Source organism: Oxyura jamaicensis, chromosome 17 (genome assembly GCF_011077185.1).
Source record: "Oxyura jamaicensis isolate SHBP4307 breed ruddy duck chromosome 17, BPBGC_Ojam_1.0, whole genome shotgun sequence".
In the NCBI taxonomy this organism is placed as follows: domain Eukaryota; kingdom Metazoa; phylum Chordata; class Aves; order Anseriformes; family Anatidae; genus Oxyura; species Oxyura jamaicensis.
Genome location: NC_048909.1, coordinates 2,575,229 through 2,600,801, shown reverse-complemented (window position 1 = coordinate 2,600,801; position 25,573 = coordinate 2,575,229). Strand labels below are relative to the sequence as shown.

Here is a 25,573-nt window from a genome sequence, read left to right as displayed (position 1 = left end):
CGGCGGGGAGGGGAAGGGAAGGGAAAGGAGGGGAAGGGAAGGGAAGGGAGAGGAGGGGAGAGAAGGGGAGGGAGTGGCCGGGGGCGGCTCCGCAGCGCCGCGGCCGCCAGAGCCGGGGCTGCTGCCATGGGGCTCCGCAGCGCCTGAGCGCCCGCCGGGCCCCGCTCCGCACCGCGCCGCACGGCCCCGCACCGCCCCGGCGCCATGGGCGATGTGCTCTCCACTCACCTGGACGAGGGCCGCCGGCAGCACATCGCAGGTGAGCTCCCCCCAGAAGGTGACCCCCCCACCCCCCGACCTCCTCCCATCCTCAGTGCGGGGCTGAGATTCGCGGGGTGCCCCCCCCGCCATCCCACTCCATGTCCCGTCCCCCCCCAACCCCAACCAGGAACTTTTAACCAGCTTTATTTAAACTTTTTCACTTTGTTAATCCCTGCGCACCACGGAGCATTTCTCCCCCTCCACGTCCTGCCTGCCCCCCGGCTGGGCACAGCCTGCTTTTTGTTTCCTTGGGGGGTGGGGGGCAGGACCCCAAAGTGCCTGCCCGCACCCCAGTAGAAGGCTGGGCTGTGCGGGGTCTGAGCTGCCTCCGGGGACGGGGTCGGGGGCTGAGCCCAGGGGGGAGCAGCGATGCTGGCACGCCGGGCTGTCAGCACGGCCAACAAGGGTTTTGCTGGTGCTGGGCTCGCAGAGAAACTTTCCTCTCCCTGGCAGTGCTGGGGGGTCCCAGGAAGGGGGGGGAGGACAGGGAGAGCCCCGCTGGCAGGGACCGGGCGGGGTGACAATGTGGCCATTGAGAGCCCCGGCGGCCGTGCCGAGCGTGCGATGCCCGATGAGTGCCGCCCGGCGCGGGGCGGTGGCCTTTGTACAAGCGTGGGGCTGTCTGGGGCTGCCTGCGGGGACTCGTGTGACCCCCAGAAGTGGGGCCACCCACCCCTGACCCCCGGGGGTGCCGGGGGGTCGCTCTGCTCCAGCTGGGGCTGGCGTCTAGCACTTTGCAGCCTTAGCAGGACCTCCCAGCCCCTCGGTGCTCAGACAAGCAAAAAAAAACCTCTCCAACCCCCTCCCAAGCACCGGCACCGTGCACCCCACAAAGCCACCCCCAGCCGGGTGGCACAGAGGAGGGTGGCTTCATGCAGGACCCCGCGTGGCGGCACGGCTCGAGGCCCCGGGAGGCTTCAGGGCTGTCGCTCTGCCCCGCCGTGTCTCCGTATTTTTCTCCGTGCGCCTCTCTGGAGCGGGGGGACCCGAGGGCTCCCGGCGGAGCCCGTTCTGCCTGCCAGGCCCCGCGGCCGGCTCGCAGGAATGCTTACGTGGTATGCGGCTCAGCAGGACGCCAGCAGGTTTGCGAGCTTTGAAGCAGAGCTCGTAATGAGCTGTGGGTTTTCACGTTGCGAGGCTTGGCGCAGCCGGTCTGCGACGGGGGCTCGGGGCTTTGCGCTGCGCCGGGTCTCGCTCCGTGGCCCCGAAGCACGACCTGCGTTGCCAGAGCACATCCCCGCCGTCTCAACCCCAAAGAGCACGAGGAGGAGAAGCCAGGCTGGGTGCCCAGGCAGCAGGCTGACTGCTGGGCACGACCGGGGCGTTGGCGAGACGAGGGAGAGCGCCTGCGCCTGGGGGGGACCCAGCGCAGTGCGGGTGGGTTTCAGCCCACTCTGGGGAGGGTCTGGGGGCTGTAGGGGATTTTTCATGGATCCGTGCAATAGAGCTCGTGCTCGTACGTGTCCTACCCATGCCACAGCTCTGAAGTTTCAGGGTGAAAGGGGGGGAACCAGCACCTGCCCCGGGGCACCCCCAGGAGGGGCTGGGGTCCGCTGGTGTCACCGAGCACCCCTGTGCTTTAGGTCCAGGCTCCTGGCGGGGTGGGAAACCTCGGGAGCTGGGAGGGGCCGCAACCCGACAGGCAAGGCACGACTTGCTGTCAGGCATGCAAAGCAACTCGCCGGGGAAAACTCAGGGTTTTCCTGCTAGCTCGCCCTGCTCGCTGCTGCTGCTGCCGGCACCGGAGCCGGGAAGGGGGCTGCAGGCTCTGGGTTGGGGCAGCACGGGCGCGAGCCCTGCCTGCAGCAGGGACGGGGGCTCCCTGGACTCTTCCTTTGCTCTGCTCCTGCTGCAGCCCACCTGCGCCGGTGGGATCGTGCAGGCTGGGCGTGCAGCAAGCCCTGGAGCAGCGGGGAGGTGACAGCCTGCACCAGATCTGTCCTCCCCGCCGGGAGCAGAGGGCTGAGCATCCATGGGTGGGCTCAAGGCAGGAGGGAGGTGGCAGTCCCCTCTCCCTAGGGACCTGGGGTGTAAAAAGCCATGCTGAGAAGGTGGTGAGCCTGATGCCAATGTCTTGTGGAGGTCATGAGCTGGGTGAGTGCGACGTGCGTGTCGGCAGCTCAGGACAGGGCTTTCTGCCTCGGGATCAGGGGGTGCTGGTGGGGTTCCACTGATCTGCAGCTGGAGGAGCCATGCAGGGAGCCTGGGGATGCTGTCCTGGTGCCAGCAGGGCAAGCTGGGGCTGTGCTGACACCGGGGTGGATTTCGGGCAGCTCCTGCCTCTGTCTCCCTCAGGTCTCTGCAGCCCCACGCTGGGGAGCTGTGACGGTGGGGGAACCGGCAAGGGTTTCCTTCTGCTGCCTTCCCTTAGGACATAGTCCCGGCCTGAGTCACCCATGCTTGTTTGTCAACACCCTCTGGCTGCCTTCCTCCTCCTCTTCCTCCCCTCTGTGGGTGGGGACTTGTTCCCGTCCTGCTGCACGGGCTGGAGCCGGGACCGCGTCCCCTCTCCTTGCGCAAGGGCGCCCAGCGTGGGCACCGTCAGCACTGGGGACACGAAGGCGGTGGGGGGTGACAGAAAGAAAAAGGTTCACAGGTTGTAAAGCCCCCGAGGTCACCCAGCCCAACCTAGGCTCCCGCTGGGGCTCCTGGCAAGGAAGAGATGCCGCTGGTTGAGCCGCGGGGCTCTGCGTACTGGGCACCCTACGGATCTAACACGAGGTCCTTGTACCCAGCGGCACAGGATGGGTGCCCTGGGTGAAGCTCTCCTCTATACCCAAATAACTCATCCCCACCTTCTCCAGAGGGGTTCACATCGGAGAGAAAGGGGCTGAGCTGTGGCACCTCCCTGAGCTGGCGGGCAGGAGCTGGGTGCCTGCGTGGGGCTGGGGTCCCTGGTCCTGGCACCTCGCGGAGCCCCCGCGGAGGTGGGCGGCAGCACTGGGAGGGTCCTGGCGAGCTCACGCCTTGTTCTGGCAGCTCCGGGGAGTTGCCGGCTCATTAATTGCTAAATAAAGCAGCTGTTAATTTGGGGAGGGGCCAGATGGGACTTCCTGCAGACACCAGCCCACGCAGCTGGGGCAGAGGTGACACGGAGCCTCACCGGTGCTGCCGGACCTGCAGCTTTCCGCGAGGGCTGCCGGGCACCGGGAGCTGCCGATCCCCAGCCCCGAGGCGAGCAGCGTCCGTGCGTGCCAGGGACACGAGCAGGAGGAGCCTTCACTTCCTTAAGCACGACACTTGTCTCTTTGCACTGGTCTTGGACAACCTCCAGGGCTCCGGGTTTAGTCTCGGGGCTCAAGCCTTCGCCTCTCCCCAGGGTTGGAGCAACCGAAGCCAGCCGAGCTGGGTGAAGCCCTGGGGTGCCCCGGCTCTGGGTGCCGAGATGTGCTGCGGAGCCGGGGAGGTCGGGAGGTTTCTCGTAACGCGGTGCGTGTCTTCTTTCATCGCAGAATAAAAACCTCCCCTGGCATGTCGGGGCCGCGCGCCAGCAGGGAACGGCCGGTTCTGGCGTGCTGGGGCTCACCCGCAGCCGTCGTGTCGGGGCACGGGGCTGCTCGGAGCCAGCGTGTCGGGGCACGGGACAGCTCCGGCTGCGGGGGCCTCTGGGGCCGGCAGGTGGTGGGAGCCCTCCCGGCCTCGGGGACAGGAGGAGCTGAGCCTGGATTGCAGCCGAGAGCTCTCCTTGGGTCCTCGGATCGGGCCAAAATCCTCCCCCGGGTCCCAGCTCTGCAATCAGCCACCCCTGCTCCCATTGCAGTGTCCAAGCACAGCCAAGAGCTGGCGTTTCCCCGGCCGCTGCCTCCCTCCTGCCCCCAGATCCCTGCAGGGGTCCCAGCCGCAGCTCTGCCGCTGCCAGGCTGGCTCTGCAGAGGTGACACACGGTGACATGTCACCGAGACAGCCTGAGCCCCCTTCCCGTCCCCATCCCTCCTACAGGAGCCGCACGGGGGGCTCCTCGCTGCCCTCACCCCCTGGGTGAGGCTGGCGCCGCTGTGCCCCCGGCTCACCCCCAGCCTGGCTGTGCCCCACGGAGAGCCCGGTGCCGGGGGAGCCAAGGGGAGGAAAGGCCGGAGCAGGGCTGCTAATTGCGAGCAGATTTCCTGCGGAGCTGCTCAAGGACGGAGCGGGAGAGGAAGGAGCCAAACTCCACCTTTTCCCCCCTTTTCCAAGGGAGAGGGCAGTGGCGCTCAGCGCGGGTCCCTGCTGCGCTGGTGGGGCACCGTGCCCGTCCCCGTGCCCCAGCAGGACACTCAAAGCCCTCTGCTGGGGGTGCCCCAGCCCCTGAGCTGGGTGTCCCCGTGGAGGTGGCAGGGGACATGGGGCAGGACGTGCTGCCTGCGGCACGGGGACTCATCCTGGCTCCCCCTCCCTGCTGCCAGCGCTGCCCGGTGCCACGCGTGATGCCCATCGGGGGTGTCCCCAATTAAGGGACGTGCCCCAGAGCTGGGGTGACCTCGGTGTCACTGCGCGGGGTGGTGGCTGCCGGGCACCGCTCCGGGCAGGGGCAGCTTGGCCGCGGGAAGCACCCTGAGCCCTTCTGCTGCTGCCAGGGCTGGGCACCGCCTCCCTCGCTGCGGGACCAGGCGGGTGCCCCACTGCGGCCGTGCCCCGCGTGCAGGTGGAGGCGTGGAGGAGCCTGCGCGGGCAGGGAATAGGAAACTCTCCAGCCGCAGGGACAGAGCCCAGAACAGGCTGAGGGCTGTTTTGTTCAAATAACCTTTTTTTTTTTTTTTTTTTTTTTTTTTTCCTTCCCTTTGACGTACATAAAAGTCTTTGTTCGGTCTCCTCCCCCGGTGCTGGATTGGGTTTCCCGCTGGCACTGGGAGCGGGCCAGCTCCAGCTCCTCTCCCTGGGGCTGGGCAAGGGGGCAGGAGGGGGCCAGCTGCTCGTGTCCCCGGCTGGGCACTGCCACCTGCAGAAGGGACGCCAGGACGTTCCCAGACGAGAACCATCCACCTCCTGCCGTCCCCAGCGCACACCCGGAAGACGGGTGGGGACGCCCGCGTTTGGGCAGGTCCCTTTGCCCCGGGGACCCCAGGACCCTCCTGAGCCCACGGAGCTGTCGGGTGGCTCCCAGGTGCCGCCGGACCCTGCGTGGGTGCCCGGAGGGTGCTGCGAGCGGCGGGGTGTGCAGCTGGGGTGACTCAGCCCCGGCCGGGGTTGCGCCACGCTGGAGTGGCTCCGATCCCGAACGGCCGGTGCTGGTGGAGCAGCAGCGTGGAGAGGGGCGAGGTGGGGGCCTGCCCCAGCCCCTGGTGTCCCTGCCAGACACTGGTGGGATTGGGGACGCTGCAGGGACTGTGTGGGGACAGCCAGGCTGTCAGGGAGCGCGGATACCTCTGGCGGTGGGCTTTATCCTGGTCCTGGTGCCCAGCGGACAGCGGGATGTGGGGCCGGGACCTGTGCCCATGGCCTTGGGGCAGCAGGAGAGTGAAAAGGGGCGATGTGGGGGGGCTGCTGGGCACCCACCCACCTCCTTGCAGGCAGCGGGGGCTTGGATCCGTCAGGGTGGGAGCGAAGCTGTGGGGTGGGAGGGGGTCTCCTCTTGTCCCGGCACACGGGGGCTGCTCGGGGCAGGGCAGGCGCTTCACACGCCTTCGGTGCTGCAGCGCTGGGCTCAGCCCGGCCACCGCCGCCTTTCCCAAGACACGCAGGGGCCCTGGACAGGCCCGGGACGCTGTTTGTTATTCAAGTGCACATTCCTTACACGCAGCCCGAGCAGCCCAGTTCCTGGGCAGCAGCGGGAGGCAGGCAGCCGTGGGGCGGAAAAACACGGCTCCCTCCGAGAACACGGCTCCCACCAGGGCGCCGAGCCCTCCCCAGCGGGCTGGCTGCACCCTGACCTGCTGGGGAGGCTGCTCCAAGGGGCTCCCCGGCGTGGCTGGGGGGCACACATAGAGCAGGGGGCTTGGTTTGGCCCCTTCAGACCCCCGGTGCTTCGACCGTGCACAGGGCTGGGGGCACAGCAAGGAGGGGACGCGAAGCAGCCGGTGAAGGGGTGGTGCGAGCCCCTCTCTGCCCTAAATCCCACGGTGCCAGCCCGGCGTCCAGCAGGCTGCTCCTAGGCCCTCCTTAGCTCGCCGTTTCGGTCTCTCCCCCGTGGGTTTGCGGTGTGCTGGGGCTCGTCCCGCGGACACGCTCGGCCCAGGTTTGTTTGCTTTGAGCTGGGAGCGCCGCTGGGAAAGCACCCGGCTGGGCGCGGCGCTGCGAGGGACGGGGAGGGCGCAGCCTCCGCGGGGACAGCACCGGGCTGGGGGGACACCAAGGGACCGGGACTGCCGTGCCACGGCCCTGGAGACAGCGGGGAGAGCGGCAGCACCGCCAGCAGCCGGGACGGGGGCACCTGGAGGGGTGGGAAGGTGGCTCTGGGACAGCCGCGTCCCCACGGGCAGCGCGCTGTGCCCCGTTTTGGGGTGGCTGGGTTGGGACTTTGGCTCTTTGGGCACCACGGGCGCTGCTCCCCAGGGGGCTGAGCAGGAGCCAGCAGGGCCCTGAGCCCAGCTCCTTTCCTCTCCGAGGCTGTGCTGCCTCATCCCTTCCCGCTGCTCGGCCCCCGTCCTTCTCACCCTTCCCGAGAAGCGTGTGAGTCAGAGGGCGAGCAGGGCTGAGCTCAGCACCGGCGCTGCCAGCGAGGGAGCGCACGCGGGGGCCGGGTGCATCCCCGCGGCCCTGCCTCATCCTGTGCTGAGTCGCCTCGTGTGGTTTTTAGGGTACTCGTTACCCCCCAAAACACTCGGCGTGGTTTGAGAGCCCGTCCCAGCGGGGTTATCGGCGCGGGGCTCGTCCGAGCGCGGAGCCTTGCAGCCCGGTGATAGAGCGAACAAAGAGCTGGGGAGGGCAGCCCCCGCCCTCTGTTTGTTCCCCAGCTGGCTCCGGATAAACTTAATCTAAATCCTGATAATGCCCTCGAGCAGATAGAGGCTGGGGGGGGTGAGGGCTGGCCGGCTGCCCCAGGCCTGAGGGCACAGGGACGGAGGTGTCCCGTCACCTCTCACCCATCTGGGCTGGCGTCAGCCTCCCCTGGTCCAGGAGAAGGGAGATGCCAGCGCCCCGGCTCAGCCACCCCACTGTTCTGCCACGTGGGGAGCTGGTGCCTGAGCCCCCCCATTCCATCGAGCTGGGAACCCCCTCCCGCAGCGGGGATGCTGGTGCGGGGCTGAGTCAGGCCCCTGCGGAGCACTTTGTGTTCCCGGGGTGGAAGCAGGGAGCTGGATTCCCAAAACACAACGCAGCGGGATGGGGCTTAACCCTTCGGGGCTGGCTGCGCAGGGTCATTTAAGCAGACGAGACGCCCTCGCGTTGCTCCAGGGGGGCACCCCCGGCCCTGCTGCAGCCCCCAGCCCCACGGGACAGTCCTTGGGGTCAGCAGCGATGCTGCGGGGTGAGGGCACGCACATGGGGTCTGCTCATTGTCCCCTGCTCCTGGCGTGGCACCGAGGTCGGTGCCTCTGCCCCGGCTCAGCGCAGAGCCCCAGGCTCCTCTTGCGCCTTCCGTCCCTGGGGTGCCGTTGTCCTGAGGCCGCCCTGGCCGTGGCTGCGGTGCCCTTTCTTGCAGCCTTTGCTAACCGCTCGTTTCGGACACCATCCTGTCCCGTCCTGTGCCCAGCTGCGAGCCAGAGGGTGGTGCTGGTGGCACGGTGGGGGTGCTCGGTGCCCGGGGAGGGGGGCACCTCGTGCCCGTGGGCTGTGCACCCCCTGCCCTGCTCGGCAGCTGCAGGGGTTGCTCAGGGGATGCTGTTGGATGAGGTCTGGCTCAGCACCGTGTCCCCGGAGTGCTGTGCACCTCGTTCCTGTTGTGCCGTGCGCCCTGCCCTTGGTTGTGCTGCACACCCCATGCCCCCGGTGTGCGCCCCATACCCCTGCTGTGCACCCTTCTGGAGCCCCCTGAGCCCCAGACCTGCCCCCCCCTTGCCCTTCCAGCACCTCCCCGCGGTGTCCCCCGGTGGACCCCCAGCCGGGGGAGCCAGGGGGGCCCCCATTGTCCCGCAGGAAGGGTCGGGGCGGTGGGACAGGACGCGCGGGCAGGGCGGCGTGGGAAAGCCGTGGTGGGGACAGCCCCGGCCGCACCCGGGGGGCCGCTGGTGGGCGAGGGGGGGTCCGGCTGCTGCTTGGGCTTTGTTTGTGCGGCTGGAAGGCGGCTTCCGTCCATTCTTCGCCTCGGAGGTGTAAGTTGGCCGGGCTGGGGACGTCCCTGTCACCCGCTTGGGAGCCTGCGCTCCCCCGCCAGCACCCTTCCCCGCTCGTTAACCATTTACCGGCTAAATTAGCAATTAACTCCTGCCCCTGCAGCCTGGCTGCGCCATGGCCGGGCTGGCACGTGGTGATTGCGGGTCCCCCGCCACCGGGATGTCCCACAGGCCGCTGCCACCACCACGGGGGCTTCGCCGGGTTGGGGACACCACCAAGGGGACCGCAGGCGGTGGCACGGCCCCGCCGGGCTCTGTGCAGTGCTGGGGCTTTCCTCGGGCCGCTGCTGACTCAGGCCGTGTGTGGGGACGGAGCCAGGAGAGCTGTCGTCACCGTGCGGGGGACACGGCTCAGCTGGCCCGGGGCGCGGGCTCAATGAGCCTTTTTGTCTCTTTTTTTTTTTTTAATTTTTTTTTTTTTATATCATTTTTAACCCTGTGCCAGGTGGGGGGGGAATTCCTCCATGCCCCGTGCTCCCCGCTGCTGCTCCCGCTCCTCGTCGCAGCTGGGGGGGACGGGGGAGGCTGGGATCCCACGGGCACCCCCCCGGACCCCCCCAGATAACATCAGAGAGGGCGGCTGCGGTCCCTGCATGTGCCATGAGGGATGTGGGGCTCCGGGCTTGCAAAACGGGATGTGGGCTGCAGGGAGGTTTCGGGGCAGTGCTCCCGCCCGCGTTTGTCAGCCTGTGTGTGTGTGGGCAGGGGCACACCAGCAGCCGTGGCCACGTCACCTCGTCCCCCGTCACCTCGTCCCCTGCCGGCCAGGGCTGTCGGGGAGGAGCTGGGGGACCCCTTGGGGGCAGCCCCTTGTCCCCACCACCTGCAGCAGTGGCTGGGGACTGGATTTTTGGAGCCCCCCCTGCTCCCCTGCGCACCTCGGTGCGGCGAGGCGTTAAATCCCATCCCTCTTCCCGTTAGGATTTAACGCTTGGCTGCCCGCACAAGGTCCTGATGAGTCAGGGAGGGGGAAAAAAAACATCTCCAGTGAGGCTGAGCCGTGCCTTTGAAGGGTACGGGGGGGATGCTCCGGGGCTGACAACGGGATGGGGATGAGGGGTGGAAGCCTCTCCGGGCTGCTGGAGCTGGTGTCGCTGGTGGCTCCCCGTGCCAGCCGGCTGCAGGCTGTGGTCACCGATGCCAGCGGTGACCCAGCAGGATCCGACCTCCCGCTGCCAGACCTGCTGACTCGGTGGCTATTGAAGGCGTCACTCTCATTTTCACATGATTTCCAGGGGAAGGAGGCGTTGGGGCCCCGGACACCGCAGCCCTGCTCTCGCACAGCGGGCAGCGCTGTGTGCTGGGCACCGGCAGGAGCTGGTGAGGCTGGCGCAGGATCGGGCCCTTCCCTTTCCGTTGTGTGGTCTCCTTTTGGCTGGATGGAAAGGGGGCACCGGAGCTGGTGCTGGCCCCCAGGAGCTGGCAGCTTTCTTTGGGCCTGCCCTGCTGCAGGATCTGTCCGCACTCGCCTCCTCCCCGGCATCACAGCCAAAGGCTTGGGGACGTGGGGACGGAGATGTCCCCTGAGGGCCTGCAGGGGCTCTTTGGGTTCTCCAGAGGGCACCGGGCTGCTGCTTGTGGCTCCGTCGTGCTGCTGAAGCTTTGAGTGCCGGGCACCGGTGAGGGTGTCGGAGCCGGTGCCACTCTCCAGCGATGCCACCTCTGGGCTCGACCCAGGACCCACGGCTGATTTTTGTCCTTTTTTTTGCTCTGAAAGGTGCGGAGCTGGGCTGTGCCCAGTGACAGGACTGGTGGGGCGAGAGCTGACTTCTGCTTTGGGGTGTGCGTGCGTGGGGCTGCCGGCGGTGCTGGAGACGTGCCCGGCGCAGGCAGCTTCTGCTCTCCAGGTTCTCCCCGGGCCGCTCGCCGCCTTCCCGGCCGGGCTGGCACGGTGCTGGCACGGTGCTCAGCCTCCTGCCCAGGTGCCCAGGGGCTGGGGCTGGCCCCAGCTGCTGTGGCCAGGCCGTGAACCCTCTGACGGAGCGAGGCTGGAGCGGCACACACCTCTGGGAGTGCCGGTGGTGGCAGGAGCTGCCCGGGGGCTGCGGCCACCCCAGCCTCCTCCCGAGCCCAGTGCCCCTGCCCGGGGCTGGCGCCAGTCCCAGCGCACTGCCACGGCCGCACGACCGGTCCGAGGGCTGGGCAGGAGCCGCCTCTCCGGGCTGGTTTCACCGAGATGAGCCCAGGTAGGATGTGGGGAGCACATCCCTGTGCTCCTTGCTCCTCGAGGCGCTGCCAAGGGGCAGCAGTCTGCCTGCAGCAACCCCCCAGGAGCTGCTCCCCCCGGCACGGGCACCCTGCAGGGCCCCGGCACCCTGCCCAGCCTCGTGCCGCTGCCTTGTCCCGCTGCTGCCGCCCATCGCAGAGCCCTTTCGCGGACGCCAGCACGCTGCAGAGCTCCTTTATCTCGGCGTGCAAGGCGCCACGTGAATCTTAGTCATCAGGATGCCACTGCAGCGAAGGAGGGAAGGAGGGGAAACCCGCAGGCAGAGGAGCAGATGGAGCCTCTGCGGAGAGGTGCCAGTGAGTGGCTTGGCAGGAACCCGGGCTTGGGCACCCCTCGGGGACCGCAAGCCGCCCCCAGCCCCATGCCGAGCCCCTCGTGTGCGCCCTGCCTGCGGCTTTTTGGGCTGCCGGGCTGGGGGAGAGTCAGCGCTCTTGGCTACTTGACTGAGAACCTTTTGTTTCGGTATCTGCAAGTAATTGACTTTTGCTTTCCCATTTACTTAAGACATCCTAATTGGCCCCGTTGTTAATCAGAGAAGAATGAGTGACTAAGCCGTCTCGACTGCTGGGGGACCAGGGCTCTTTTTTTCCCATGGACTGAAAGGAAATGAAACCTCAAAATGTCCTTCTAAATCTCAGCTGTCAACAGCGCTGCCCAGAGCCCCAGCCAAAATAACACATTTTTGGAGGCGCGTGTTGCAACCCAAGTGCCTGGTGGACACAAGCGCGCGGAGTAACAGCGGGCTGGGCTGTGTCCAGGAGAAAATGCCAAAATCGGGGTGAGGAATTTCTCTGCTCGTACGAGCAGGCTCCTCGTTCTTATTCCTTACAAACTTCCTTAAACTAAAAGGATGCTTCAGCCCCAGCACCGTCGGTGGCGTCAGGGGAAGGAGCGCCCTGGGTGGCAGCCGAGCCCCAGACGTGCCGGCGTTCGCTGCCGTTGCGGTCCTGGCAGTGCCAGCACCTCCCGCGGGCTGCGCTGCTCCCCGTCCCCTCCTGTGCCGTGAGGATCTGCAGCGTGCCGGAGCCAGCTGCTGCTCCGTGCCGGCGCGGCTGGCGGCCGCTGCTGGATGAGGATCTTGGCTCCCGCCGCAGGCTCCGGGCTCTGCCAGGGTCTGTTTTGTCTGGGTTCGCGCACCCAGCGTCGTGCTGGCTCCCGCGCCGGGATGCAGGGGCTCCTGCTGCCATCACTTGAGCTCCGGAGCAGCTTCGGGCATTTCCCCATGGTACAACCGGGGCAAAGTTGAGTGAAATTCCAACCCGAGTCGCCGTGCGCCCAAGGGAGCTCTGGGGAAGTTGTTCTTTTGCTGGAAGTCTCTCCCCAAAGCGCTGGCGCTTTGCGGTGGGGTTTGCTGCGGAAGAGCCTCTGGAGGAGCCTGGAGATGGGCAGGGTGTTGTGGGGCAGGGTGCCCGTGCGGCAGGGTGCCCGTGGGGCAGGGTGCCCGTGGGGCAGGGCGTCATGCTGGCAGGAGGCTGCTGCTTCCACCGTGCCCCCCCGGAGCAGCGCGGGTGGCACGGGGCTGGCTTTCGGGTGCCGTGCCAGGGCCCCGGGTGACTCAGGCTGTGGGAGTCCCTCGGGCACCTCCAGATTCCTGCGCGCTGAGGTCAGGCAGGGCGGGGGCTGCGAGGGCAGGCGGCTTTGGGGGGGTGCAGGAGCCTGGGGGCACCCCCAGCTGTAGCTGCGTGCCTCAGGGCTTGCAAAGCCTGGCCCCTGCTGCTGGGGGTGGATTTGCAACGTCCTCTCCCATGCATGAAGTGGTGGTGGGGTGCAAAGGGGCACCTCGCGCTCACCTTGCTCGGCAGGGGGCTGTGGTGGGGGTCCCCACCTCTCGGGGGGGTAACACGGTTTGGGTTGTCTTGTCCCCTGCGGCACGCACGGCCCCGAGCATCTCCACCTGCAGAGCCTGCAGCTGCCCAGTGCCTCCGTGTGATGTCCCTTACGGGGGCACCGCAGGGTCCTGGGCGTTTTAGCAAGGTCCCGCCCTGAGCTTGGGGTCCAGGGGGGGGTTGCCCCCCATTCCCAGGCAGGCGATGTGGGGGCGCAGGCGCAGCCCTTCCTGCGGGGCTGCAGCGGGGCCGCACAATGCGCAGGAAGCGCCGCGGTGCCGGAACCAGCTTAATGTCAGGAATTTCCTGCCTGGGAGAGGAATCCGTGGCATTAACATTAAGGGCCAAAAAAAGACTGAGCTAACCCCGAGTGCGTCCCTGGGCTGGACGGGGAGGGCAGAAGGCAGCGGGCTTGGTGGTGGCCTCGTGCTGAACCCTGCTCCCGTGGGCACGAGGGCACCGCGGCGGCGCTTGCCGGGTGTGAAGGTGCGAACGTGCCCAAACGTGCCATGTGGGACGCGCAGGGACCCAGCAGAGCTGAGCCTGGGGTCACTTTGTGGGGCTGCCCCACTTGGGGGCAGAGGTGCTGCAGCCCCCATCAGGACCCGGTGCCGGGGACGGGTCCCCGGGGCACAGCCAGCGCGGGTCGGGGCGGCGGGAGGAGGATGGGGTGGGGAGCATGGGGTGCCCGATGCCGGCCCCAGCCTAACTCTTGCCTCCTCTGCTCTCTCCTTGCAGAGAAGACCGGGAAGGTGCTGGGGGAGTTTGCCCGCTGCTACAAGGAGCAGTACGGCGTAGCGCTCTTCAACAGCGTCCGCTATGAGATCGAAGGCAACGGGGGGCCGCAGGCACAGCTGCTGCACCGCAAGGTAAGAGCCCGGCCTCGCTCCCCGGGCAGGGACGAAGGCACAGCCTCATCTTCCTCCCCCTGCTTCGGGCAGCCCCATAGGGACGGGGGCACCACGGAGCTGGGAGAGGAACCAGGACAAGGCGATGGACGGGGTCTCCAGCCCACAGGGCTCTCCGGGGAGGTTTTCTTCTCAAATCCGTGCACTGAGCAAACCCAGTGACAGGGCGAGGCTGGCTTTGGGCTGCAGCCCGGCGTGGACGTGTTTGAGGCAGGCAGGCAGGCTGGAGGTGCTCCTGGCTGCCGAGGAGCTCCTGGGAACTGCTCGTGCCCAATAAATCCCCGAGCGAGGCTGCTGGGTGCAGGGCACGGCCGGCTGTGCTGGGCTGCCCTTCCCTTCCTGCTGGGGGCAGGCGATGCTGCGGTGCTGGGGAAGGGGAGGAGATGCTCCCTGAAATGCATCCATCGCCCTGTGCTGCTATGAGGAGCTGGTTTGGAGGCGTGGGGATGCCTGGAGAGCTTTGGGGTTTGCTTTTGCTGGGTTTCTTGAAACCACCGCTGGGGTTTTTGCTGCAGAGCCTGGGGCTGGGGCAGTGCTGTGGGGTCCCCGGCTTCCCTGCACGGTGCTGTCCTGGCCCCCGCGGCTCTCCCTCCCCTGGTGTTACCACGGCTGGCGAGGAGAAGACCTGGCTGCCGTCAGTGAGGCCACCGGGTGTTTCCCAGAGCCCCTTGAAAAAAAAAAAAAAAAAAAAAAAAAAAAGATTTGAAAAGGAGAAATTGGCTGAAATCTGCTGGGGGTTCCCAGATCCCTGCAGGCCCGGGATGCCCAGCACATACCGCGGGGCTGTGGTCACCCACGCGCCTCTCCCGGCTGGAAGCAGTGGTCCCAAGGCACCCAAAGCCCCTGGGAGCGGGTGGGTGTAGGCAGGTGGCATCGAGCATCCCGGCTCCTGCGCCCCTACAGCCGGGGGCAGCGGGTTCCCTGCTCCCCTGGCGGTGGGGGCTCAGCCCCCCCGTCCTGAGCAGGGCAAATTCGTGGCTGCGGGTTGAAAACAAGCGGGGCTGGGGCTGCAGATGTGGCCGGCCCTCTGCCTTGCTCAACGCCTCTTGGAGCAACCTGGGGGTTGCATCAAGGAGCTCGCGGCCGGTGGCTGTCCAACGCGTGCCGACCCACGGGAGCGCGCATCCACCGCCTGTTTTCGGGAGGGGAGCACCCCACCCCGGGCACGGGGACAAGTCCCCAGGGCCCTCCCCAGGGGCCGCCGGTCCCTGCAGCAGGACGTGACAGCTCCTGGGCTGTCCTGACCCGTGCGGGTGGTGCTGTGCGGGTGTTGCAACAGCGGGCACGGGGCGTGCCGGGCGCAGGGAAGGCGTGGAGGTGAGTGTTCCCGAGTGGGGACAGGGAGCCCGGCGCCCGCAGGGAGGAGCCGCTCGGGTTCATCGCGGTTCGGCTGCTGCTTTCCCAGGGTGGTGCCTCCCGAAGGCTGCTCGCCCTCTGCACCGAGCCCAGGAACGATCGAGACCCAGCAGCGAGTGGAGAGGTCGGGGACACGGTGTGGCCCCGCAGCACTGGGGTGTAAATAGGGTGGTCCTCCTGCAAGAAGCCCCGTGGCTGCTCCTCTGCCTGCAAAGCCCATAGCCAGAAGGGATTTATGGGGCTGGGAACACGGCTGGGGGTCCCACGAGTGTCCCCAGGGTGAGCTGGGTGGGAGCTGTGGGGTCCCTGTGGGAGCTGGAGGCACCCTAGGGCTCAGGGCCGGGTCTGGGGTCACCAAGGAGCAGGGAGCTGTGCCCTCCAGCTTGGCTCGGCGCTGCCCTAACTTGCTGAAAAGAATGTGGATGTCAGGATGCAGGGTGGTGTCCTCTGTGTCCTTGGATAGAAGTCTTCTAGCTGTTTTGAAAAAAATATTTATTTTTCTTACGTTTTTTGGCCACCTCAGTGCCTAGCAGCACCTCCCGCAGCCATACCAGGAGCTGGTGGCCCGGAGGGGGACATCTGGGCCACGGTGCCAAGCGCAGCTCGGTCCCCTGAAGCGCTGGCACGGAGCAGCAGTGACCAGAGCAGGGACCAAATATTTCTGCCGTCGGTGCCCCCAGCAGCCCGTGCCACCCCCGGCAGCCCAGGCCCCACGTTCACCTCCCGTCTGCTGGCAGGCCGTGGGGACGTGACCAGCCGCTGGGAAGCTGTCCCCGAGCATCCTCCTTCGCCCTCCCCCGGCACGCTCAGCGCCACCTCCCTGCCCCTCCTAGCAATTCGGCACATACCTGCGTGCCCCAAATACTTGCCGGGGGTGTGCAGGGCCGGCTCGGTGAGGCCGGATGGGCAGGATGGTGCTCAGGGCCCCAGGCTGCTGGTGGCCACCAGCTGGTTGATATGGGACAGTTGTTGTTTGCTGATGGGGGCTCCTGGAGCTGGCGTCCCCTCGGCTCTGCTGTCCCTTCGCTGTCCCCATCCCTGCCAGGTTTGGGGTAGGGCTGTCACCACCAGCTGCCGTCCCCCCCGCAGGGTTTGCTCCCTGCCCTCTCCTCCCCTGTCCCCGTATTCCTTCGGGAACTGCTCTGGGCAGGGGGAGGCAGCGTGTGCCCGCCCGATGTCTGGCACCGGGGTCCTGCTCCTGCTGGTCCCTCCCGGTGGCCACCACGCTGGGTGCTGGGTGGCCACCACGGAGAGGCAGCTGCGGAGCGCTCCCGCCGCCAGGAGAGCTCTTGGCTCTTGTTTATATTCCTGGGGTCATAAAAATTCCTGGGACGAATTCTTGGCCGGCTCAGCGCGCCTGTCTTCGGTGTCGGGGCAGCCTGTGTGCGCTGCCAGGCGCTGGGCAGGCTGCGGGGGGGTCCCCGGCAGGGGGATGTGGGGTGTCCCCCCCCGCCCCGTCCCCTGCCTCTCGTGGAGCCTGGGGATTTGCAGCATCACCTGCAGCTGGGCTGTACGTGTCCCCTCCTGCCTCAGGTGGGTGAAATCACAACAATTTAGGTTGGGGAGGACTTCTGGGGGCCCCTGTGCTGAGCGGGCACTCAGCCGGGCACTGGGATATGACAGGGGGGTGCTCCGGGGAGCCCCTGTCCCTGCCACCCGGGTCACCGCGGGTCTCCCCCTGGCAGGTCCCGCTGGAGGACCACGTCATCTACTCGGGCAACCTCTTTCAGTACATCGAGGAGAACAAGAAGTGGAGGAACCGCTTCTGCGTGGTGCCGCACAACTACGGCTTGGTGCTCTACGAGAACAAACTGGTGAGGACGCCCCGGCTTCGGCATCGCCTCCTGGTGGGGGGCAGCAAGCTCAGGGTGCTCAAAGCCTCTGATGTTCCCCCCTCTGCTCCCGTCCTGCCCTCCCCATGGACAATACTCGGGGCTGAATTCCTTGTGAGGGCTCAGACATCCCCGAAATCATCCGTGATCCTTCCCGGTGCCCCTTGGTGTTTCAAAGCCCTCCCGTGAACACGCAGATTTTCTTCCCCCTCCACCCCGATGGAGGAGGACGGGGACCCTCTCGCCCACCTCCCACGGGTTCAGCTCTGAATGGAGCCGTGGTGCCGTGGTGTTCCCCCCCGTGTCCTCCCCACGCTCACCAGCTCTTTCTGCTCAGGCTTACGAGCGGGAGCTGCCGCCCCGCGTGCTGATCAACAGCGCTGGCTACAAGGTCCTCACCTCCGTGGAGCAGTACCTGGAGCTGGTGAGCAGCAGCCTGCCTGGTGAGTGGGGGCTGCGGGGCGACGGGGGCTGCTCGGGGGCCCCAAGGTCCCTGCGCTGCTGAGAACCCCATGGGGATGCCTGGGGAGGGGGGGGGGTGGGGGTTGGGGGGGCTGCAGGGAGGGAGAACGGCCCCCCCGGTGGGGTGTGGGGTGAAGTGTCTGCTCTGTGCTGCTCCCCCTTGGGGAGGCAGAGGGATTGTGGCAGAGGCTCTGGAGGAGCCCAGGGGTCTCGCGTGCCCCTCCTGCACCTCCAGAAGCTCTGGGGAGTCCCACATCCCAACTGCCAGCCAAGGCACCCGTCTGCGCAGGCACTGCGGTGCAGAGCCCCGTCCCCCGGGGCTGTGCTTGGCCTTGGCGATTTGAGGAAGAGCCTTGACAGCTCCCCGGCAGGAAACGCGCTCTGGGTTTGCCGGTGTTTGCTTTCATAAGACCACGAAGCCCTGCAGACCCCCGCCCAGCAGCTGCCTCCGTCAGGATGCTCTGCCCCTCATAAATCCCTTGGGGTGCAGAGGGGCAAGGGACCGGGGGACAGCCGCCCCCTGCCCCTTCAGAGCATCCTTCCCCCCCCGCAGGCGTGACGCCCAAGTCGGGGAACGCCCCCATCGTGAAGTGCCCCACGGATTTCCCCCTGATCCTCTGGCACCCCTACGCCCGGCACTACTACTTCTGCGTGATGACGGGCAAGGAGCAGGAGAAGTGGGGGGCGGTTTTCCAGGACTGCGTGCGGCACTGCAACAACGGTGAGCGGGGGGCTGGCCGGGGGGCGCCCGCCTCCAGAGGGGGGGCTGGGGGCCCCGCAGCGCTCCCTTTTTGGCCCTAAGGGGGTGGCTTGGGGTGAAGAAGGGGAATTGGCTGGGAGCTGGGGGGTGTCTCAGCCCCACTGAGGGTGGGAGCGGGGGGCTCCGGCCACCCGGCACGTCCCCATGTCCCCAAGGAGCACAACGCCTGTGCCAGCGTTTGCGAGAGCCAGCTGGGGAGACGCCGGTGTGGGGAGCCCTAATGACTATTTTCCACCTCGGGACAGAAAATATTTGGCAATTAAAGTCATTAAAACTGCAGGCCACCGTCCTGCGCTCCTTCCTCCCACTCTCCGCCGGCACCAGCTTTCGGGCAGGGTCTGCGGACGGCCGGGGCAGGCAGGGCCGGGCGCCCACACCGCCGATACCCTGGCAGGGAAAGACGATTTTCCTGCTGAGCCGTGCCTGGGACGAGCCCAGGGCTGCGCGGTGCGAGCGGCGTCCTGGGGAAGGAGGTGCTGGCCCTGCAGCTTGCTCCGTGCCGCCAGCAAGGAGCCACCTGCCCGGCCGCTGACGCACCGTTCCCTCCCGGGAGGTGCTCACAGCCCCGATACTTCAGGGGCAGGGCGATGGGGTGGGTGCAGAGCCTGAATTTCAGGCGGGCTTTCAACCCCCCGTGGTAGCTGAAATCCGAGTGCTTTGCTCTTTCCCTTCCTTTCGGCGCTCCTTGCTCCAGAACACGTCCGTGCGCCCTCCGTGAGCCGGGGATGTCCGGGCTCGGGGGCTGATTTATTTATTTTCAGCTTTTATTTATTTTGAGCTTTCCCCTTTCCCCCTTCCCCGCGGCCACCCAGGCTCTGAGAGGGTGAAGGCAGAGCCGTGAGCCCCGGGGGAGCTGCCGGGGCCGTCCCTGCGGCTGTGCTGCTGAACCCTCTCCTCCTCCTGAGCTGGACACGAAACAAGGCACTGACACGGGCACGGGCCCAGGAAGGGATCTGCTCGGGTGGATTTCTTGATTCTTGCAGGCTGTTGTTCTTTGTGAGACATTTCTTCCCTCCCCAGCTCCAGATTTCTGCCCGCTGCTCTCGCAAGGTTTCGGATACTGTTTCAAATCCAATGAAAGATCTTTTGTTGCCGTTGAGCAACTTTTTCCCAAATTAGAGGCTCCGTGTCTGCCTCCGCTTGTGATTAGTGTGGGAAGTTGCACCTCCCTTTACAAGTCTCTGGGTTTTTGTAACACCAGCTCTTCCCTAAGGACGGGGACGAGCGATGTCACCCCTCGGGAGGGGGTGTCCAGAGCCGTGCCCCACAGCCTGAGCACCCTTGGGACCCCCCCCCCCCGGCTGGCCTGGCTGCAGCATCGTCCCCAGTGCCCAGCACCCGACACGTCACCGTGGGCGCCTTGCCAGGAGATGGCCCAGGCCAGGCGTTAGCATCCCATCCCATCCCATCCCATCCCATCCCATCCCATCCCGGACACCAGTGCGGTGCTGGATGAGCCCAGCCGCCCCTTGGCGCTCAGCAAGGGCCAGACTCCAGCTTTCACTGCGGGTCTGATTTTTCCCCATGTCTTGAGCTGTCCCTAAGGAAAAGCCGCTTAGGCTGGGAGTTAAAAGCGATCATCTTAAAAAAATCCCTGCGTGTTGGAAGACACCAACAGCCCGGGGCTGCCCTTGCTGGGACGAAGCCACCTGTGGCTGAGGCTCCCCGGGACCTCTGCCCCGTTGTGCTGGGCGCTCCGGGGCTGTGGCGGGTCCCTCCTGCCTGTCACCAAGCCCAGGTCACTCTCCTGGGGGGTCCTGCAAGGCGAGGGTGCAGGGCCAGCACCGAGGACCTCTGCTCTTGCTGCTCTCTCCTTTAGCATGGAGTTTAGCGGGGTGGGGGCTTTGTGGGGGCGTCCCGGGGCTGTTCCCTTTTCCTGCAGGCACCCCGTGCTGCGGCACAGCGCCAGCGCTCCTGGAGCTGGGCAGGGTGTGTGTGGGGCAGGTGGCTCCGGGCCGTCCTCCCATCCGCTCCCTGGGGTCTCTGGACGTGGCAGCAGGGGACAGGGGGGTGACATCCGTGCCCCCCTCGTGTGGCAGCCCCACGCCGGGGTGAATCAGGGCGCGGACATCCCGGGGGCAGCAGAACCAGCTGGAGCACGCCGCTGCTGCTGCTGCTGCGCCTCCCCGCCGGGCGCTGCCGTGACTCATCCCCGCCACCCAGCGCCTTCCTCTTCCTCCCCAGCTGCTCCGCATCCCACAGGACCCCCCTGCCTCCAGCACAGCCTGGGTAGCCTGGGGCCCCATCCTCCCAGGGGGTTTGTAGGGCCCCCAGCTCCCCGTGCACCACTTGCAGAACTCCCCCCCCCCCATCGTGCTGTGCCCCTGCTCCTGCCATGCTTCAGGGCTTGCTGAGCCCCCATGGTGCATAAAAGCCCCTGGTTTTGCCGAACCTTTTTCTCCTGGGTGTTTTCCTGCCCTTTTCCTTCCCAGTCTGTGTGAGCCCCCCCACCCCCTGGTGTGGCTGGGGCGCCGTCAGGGCATCCCCCAGCCCCACCGACAGCCCTGGGCTCTGTGCAATGGCCCTGGGGATGTGTGGGACCCCTGCAATGTCGGGCTGGGGGTGCTGCCAGCGGTCCCCCTGGTCCCCACGCCGCCCTGCTCACTCACCTGCTCCCCCCACCCAGGGATCTCCGAGGACTCCAAGGTGGAGGCCCCAGCCTTCACCGACGCCGTCCGCATGTACCGCCAGTCCAAGGAGCAGTACGGCACCTGGGACATGCTCTGCGGCAACCAAAGCCAGGTGAGGGCCGGCCCTCGGGCCGGGGGGGCTCTGTGGGGCCGGGGTAGGGGCCGGGCAGGGTCCCCAACGCCTCCTCCCTTCGCAGGTGCTGAGTAACCTGGTGATGGAGGAGCTGCTCCCGGAGCTGCGGAGCGCCATCGGCCCGCGGCTCAAGGGCAAGGCTCAGGAGCGCCAGCGGACCTGGATCCAGGTACGGGTGGTGGCCGTGGGGACACCGGGGCCAAACCTACACCCCCCTACAACCCCCTGCCCCCACACTGGGGCACTGCGTCAGTCCCTGTCCCACCGGGCTGGGCTCCTGGTGGTTTTCCTGCTGGCGGCACCCCCCCAGCACCCCTCCGTGCCATCGCACGCAGCCGTGCCCGTCCCTCCCTGCTTCCCAGAGCGAGGGAAGCAAACGGGAGGAAGCCCGGCCCCCGAGCAAAGCCCAGCCCAGCTATATTTAGCGAGCCATTTTTAGGGCAGCGCAGGCTAAATCCAGCCCAGGACCTTGCCAAAGGCTGAGCACATTTCAGAGCTGCCCGTCACAGCCTTGTGGCCAGCGGGGTTTCCACCCAGCACGTAACGTGCTGCCGAGGCAGCCTACGCAGGCACAAACACTGCTTTTTCTGTAGGTCTGGTCTCCACGGCACAGCCCTGGGTGAATGTGCACAACTGGGAAGGGCAAGGGAGGGAGGGGAAGGACAGCCCTGCCGCCTGCCAGCCCCGAAATCACAGTGCCTGGCTGCAAGGGGAGCTCCAGCAGCCACCTGGGGCTCGTGGGGTCGAGTCCCGCCCGGTGTCCCCCTGCTCAGGGACCTCCCGTGGCTGGGTACACGCCAGGGGCTTCATTTCACCCCGCTAACCCTTGTCCCTCTTCAGATCTCGGATGCCGTGTACAGGATGGTCTACGAGCAGACCAAGGCCCAGTACGACGCCATGGTGGCCAAGTGCGAAGTGGAGCGGCCCCAGATGGAGAGCACCATCCGCACCGACATGGACCAGATCATCACCTCCAAGGAGCACCTGTCCAGCAAGATCCGAGGTGAGCCCCGGGGCACAGGGGGGCTGTGCACGCGTAGGTGCACGCGTGGAGGTGTGGAGGTGCACACGTGGAGACGTGTACATGAGACCAGCTCCCAGTGGGGCGTTTTGCCAAGGCTTTGGGCGGGTGCCAAGTGTGCACACACACGGACCTGCACTCCTCAGGGAGCTGGGGGATGCAGGAGGTGGGGGGCAAGGTGGGCATCAAGCCCCAGGCAAGGCAATGAGGCAGAAACGGGTTCAACACAGACCCCGAGGGGCCACTTTCAAGAGCTCTTTGCCTTGTCCTGTGGGCCTGGGAGACTTTTCCTGGAGCGGTTTGGGGATAGGGGCATAGCTCCTGGGGGCTTAGGGACTGACTTGCAGAGCAGGGAGGGCAGAGGAAGCTCACCATGCTCACCCCTGCTCTCTGCCCAGCCTTCGTCCTCCCCAAGGCGGAGATCTGTGTCCGCAACCACGTGCAGCCCTACATCTCCTCCATCCTGGAGGCCCTGATGACCCCCACGAGCCAGGGCTTTGCCGAGGTGCGGGAGGTGTTCTTCAAGGAGGTGACGGACATGAACATGAACATCGTCAACGAGGGCGGCCTGGAGAAGCTGGTGGAGGTGAGCGCTGGTGGCGGGTCAGCGGGACGGGGCTCGGGGTGGCAGGGCCGGCCCTGGGGACAGACCCTGTGGGGACGGAGCTGGGGCACCCTGGGCTGGGATGATGCCCGGGGACGATGCCTGTGGGGTGGTGCGGGCTGCTGGGCACGGCGTGGGGTGGCGTGTGCCAGCCCCGGCCCTGCTGAGCGTGGCCGTGTCCCCAGTACATGGAGAAGCTCTCCCACCTGGCCTTCCACCCGGTGAAGATGCAGTCGTGTTACGAGAAGATGGACCAGCTGAAACTGGAGGGCCTCCAGCAGCGGTTCGACGTCTCCAGCACCTCTGTCTTCAAGCAGAGGGCCCAGATCCACATGAGACAGGTACAGTGGGGACCAGTGGGGGGACAAATCCCAAATCCTGTGTCCCCCACGCTGAGCAGCTGGGACACGGGGAGAAAGCCACCCCAGTCCTCAGGGTGGAGCCCATGGATACCAGGCAGGGTTGCTGGGAGCCTTGCCAGTGTATAGGCTCATCCTGGTGTCCCAGTGCCCCCAGAAGAGCTCCCCGCACACCCCCTGCTTGCCCCCCCGGGTTCCCCGCTGGCGCTGACCCCGTGGTTCTTGGCGCAGCAAATGGATGACGCCGTGTACACCTTCGAGACGCTGCTGCACCAGGAGCTGGGGAAGCTGCAGGGCAAGGACGACCTCTGCAAGTCCATCCAGCGCATCCTCGAGCGCGTGCTCAAGGTGAGGGCTGGGGGCTGCTCCTGCACCTCAGGGGCTTCGGGGGGGCCCTGGTGGCCTTCACCCGAGGGTGAGGAGCCTGGGGAAGCGGAGAGCGGTGATGTGTAACAGGAGTCTTCTGGGGAAATACTTCTTCCTATTGAGACTTTCACGCATTTTGCTGAGTTTTGGGGCGAGTGGGAAAGCCGGTGGAGGACCCAGAGCCAGGGCTCGGAGTGGCCCAAACACTTCTGCAGAAAGTGGGGGTGGAGCACAGGGTCAGGCACCCTGGGGACTGCTTGGGTGGGAGGGACAGAGGAACCCGTTCAGCCCCGTGGAAATGGGGCCAAAACGCAGGGGTTGTGCCCGCACCAGCTCATGGGCGCTGACCCCAGCTGCTCTCGCCTGCCCCGCAGAAATACGACTACGACAGCAGCACCGTGCGGAAAAAGTTCTTCAGGGAGGCCCTGCTGCAGATCACCATCCCCTTCCTGCTGAAGAAGCTGGCGCCGACCTGCAAGGGGGTAAGAGGAGGGGAGCAGCGCCCTGTGGAGGGGCTGCGGCATCCCTCACGTGTCCCTCGGGACCGGGACCTCCCCGTCCCGCGCCCTGCTGACTGGCCTCTACCCCGCAGGAGCTAGCCAAGTTCCAGGAGCTCATCTTCGAGGACTTTGCCAGCTTCATCCTGGTGGAGAACACATACGAGGAGGTGGTGCTGCAGTCGGTGATGAAAGACATCATGCAAGGTTAGGAGGGGAGCCCAGAGCGGCTCGGCTCTGCCCCGCGGGGGATCCTGCAGCCCGGGGTGGGGCGCTGGGTGCTGGGTGGGAGACCCCAGAGTGCGCGAGGCCAGTAGGGTGCTGGGTGTCCTGCAAGGAAGGGGTGACCCCACACAGGGTGCTGAGTGTCCCATGAGGAAGGGGTGGCCCCATGCAGGGTGCCGGGGGCTGGTGCCAGCCCATCTGACGCTTCTCTCGGTGCCTCCAGCTGTGAAGGAGGCGGCGGTGCAGCGGAAGCACAACCTGTACCGTGACAGCATGGTGATGCACAACAGCGATCCCAACCTGCACCTCCTGGGCGAGGGCATCCCCATCGACTGGGCTGAGGAGCACGGCGGGCAGCCCGAGGCCGAGCCGGCCGCCGACAAGCGCCGCAGGGCCAAGCAGGTGGTGTCGGTGATCCAGGACGACGAGGGGGCCCTGCCCTACGAGGCGGGTGCCGAGGCGCTGCTGCCCCCCAGCTCCCCAGAGCCGCAGGAGCTGGAGCCCACGGTGCCACCAGGGTCCCCAGGCGGGGTGGTGGAGATCAGGGAGATGCCGGCGGAGGAGAGCGTGGAGGAAGCTGCCGGCGGCCAGGCTGAGGAGCGGCTGACGAACGGTACCCACGCCACGCGGCAGAGAGGGGCCACCGAGGAGGTGGTGGCAGCGGGGTCTGCACCGGGAGACGGCCCCCCGCGGGGTCCGGCCAGCGATGGCGATGGGGTGCGCCGTGACGCACCGGTGTCACCCGCATCTGGGGCTGGGGAGCCATCGGGAGATAAGGTGCACCACCCCACAGCACCATCACCTGCACCTAGAGCTGAGGTCCCATCAAGAGATAAGGTGCACCACCCCCCAGCATCCCCTACATCTGGAGCTGCAATCCCATCAGGAGATAAGGAGCACCACCCCACAGCACCATCACCCGCACCTAGAGCCGAGGCCCCGTCAGGAGATGAAGCGTGCCACCCCACAGCACCACCACCTGCACCCAGAGCCGAGGCCCCGTCAGGAGATGAGGTGCAGCACCCCACAGCATCACCTGCGCCCGGAGCCGCGGTCCCGTCACCGCCCGCCGGGACGGATTGCCACCAGCCCAGTGACAAGGAGACGGGCGAGGAGGTGGCCCCCCCGGTGGCTTGCAGCCCCCCGCAGCCCGTGGGCACGACGGAGAGCGTTGTCGAGGGGGTGCAGACTGAGTTCTAGCCCCGTGCCTGCCGTGGACTGGTCCTGGGGCTGCCGGGGCTGGAGCGGCGCTGCGGGAGAGGGAGGGGATGGGAACACCGAGGGCACCCGACGGGGGGAGTCCTGCTGCTGCGCGGCTGGCCGCCACCCGGGGGGGATGGCTGGGGCCGGGCTCAGCACAGGGCACCCGCTGCACTCTGCTCTGTCCTTCTTCTGCCTTATTTCCTTCTTTTCTACTGGAGAGATGCTTTATCTGCCTCCCCTCCGGCCGAGCTCACGTGCCTGGGGTTGTCTGGGGGGGGTTGGAGCCCTGCTGCCTGTGGGATGTTCCCAGCTGCTGACCCCTGGCAGTGGGGACCGTCCCCTGCCCGCATCCGTGGGGTTTTCCTGGGAGCCTCCCCAGGGGGAGCATCCCCCAGGTGGCCTCGTGCCGCCACCAGCACCAAGGGGAGTGAGGGCTGCAGGGGCGGGTGGGCAAAAATGGGACGGTGAGGGCTGGGGGTGCCGCAGCTCTGCGCAGCGGTGAAGGGCGAGATGAGGCCAGGAGCACGGGGATGTGTGGGGCAGGAGGAGTATGGCGTGGGGGTGCTGGCACAACAGCTGCTGGCCCTTTGGGGGCGAGGTGTGGGGCTGCCTGCGGCCCCCAGGCTGCTCCGCACCCACCCCGGGGCTGCCGTCACCCCATGCCCAGGCTCGGCTTAGGGAAAGCTTTTTGGAGGGGAGGTGGCAGCGGGGGGA

General features: G+C 66.9%; 1 protein-coding gene across 3 annotated transcripts; it reads left to right on the top strand.

Annotated features, from left to right (window-relative positions):
- Positions 1 to 65: 65 nt before the first annotated feature.
- On the top strand, positions 66 to 25,573 carry NIBAN2 (niban apoptosis regulator 2). 3 transcript variants are annotated; one of them, XM_035341717.1, is made up of 16 exons: positions 68 to 259; positions 13,242 to 13,372; positions 16,453 to 16,581; positions 16,937 to 17,042; positions 17,615 to 17,782; positions 20,448 to 20,563; positions 20,649 to 20,753; positions 21,425 to 21,587; positions 22,004 to 22,191; positions 22,395 to 22,550; positions 22,800 to 22,916; positions 23,309 to 23,416; positions 23,527 to 23,638; positions 23,880 to 24,475; positions 24,533 to 24,568; positions 24,713 to 25,573. In XM_035341717.1, the coding sequence occupies exons 1-16, from the start codon at positions 205 to 207 to the stop codon at positions 24,854 to 24,856; spliced, it is 2,430 nt and encodes an 809-aa protein (XP_035197608.1). In that variant the 5' UTR covers positions 68 to 204; the 3' UTR covers positions 24,857 to 25,573. The 3 variants fall into 3 exon arrangements, with proteins under 3 accessions (XP_035197606.1, XP_035197607.1, XP_035197608.1); XM_035341716.1 differs by having other exon boundaries at positions 67 to 259; positions 23,880 to 24,568; XM_035341715.1 differs by having other exon boundaries at positions 66 to 259; positions 23,880 to 25,573.

Bases quoted from the DNA above. Each gene is read 5' to 3' on its own strand.
- NIBAN2 (XM_035341715.1), top strand. From the start codon at position 205: ATGGGCGATGTGCTCTCCACTCACCTGGACGAGGGCCGCCGGCAGCAC. The intron at 13,373-16,452 runs GTAAGAGCCCGG...TCCCCCTGGCAG, and splicing joins CACAGCTGCTGCACCGCAAG to GTCCCGCTGGAGGACCACGT. The intron at 20,564-20,648 runs GTGAGGGCCGGC...CTCCCTTCGCAG, and splicing joins TCTGCGGCAACCAAAGCCAG to GTGCTGAGTAACCTGGTGAT.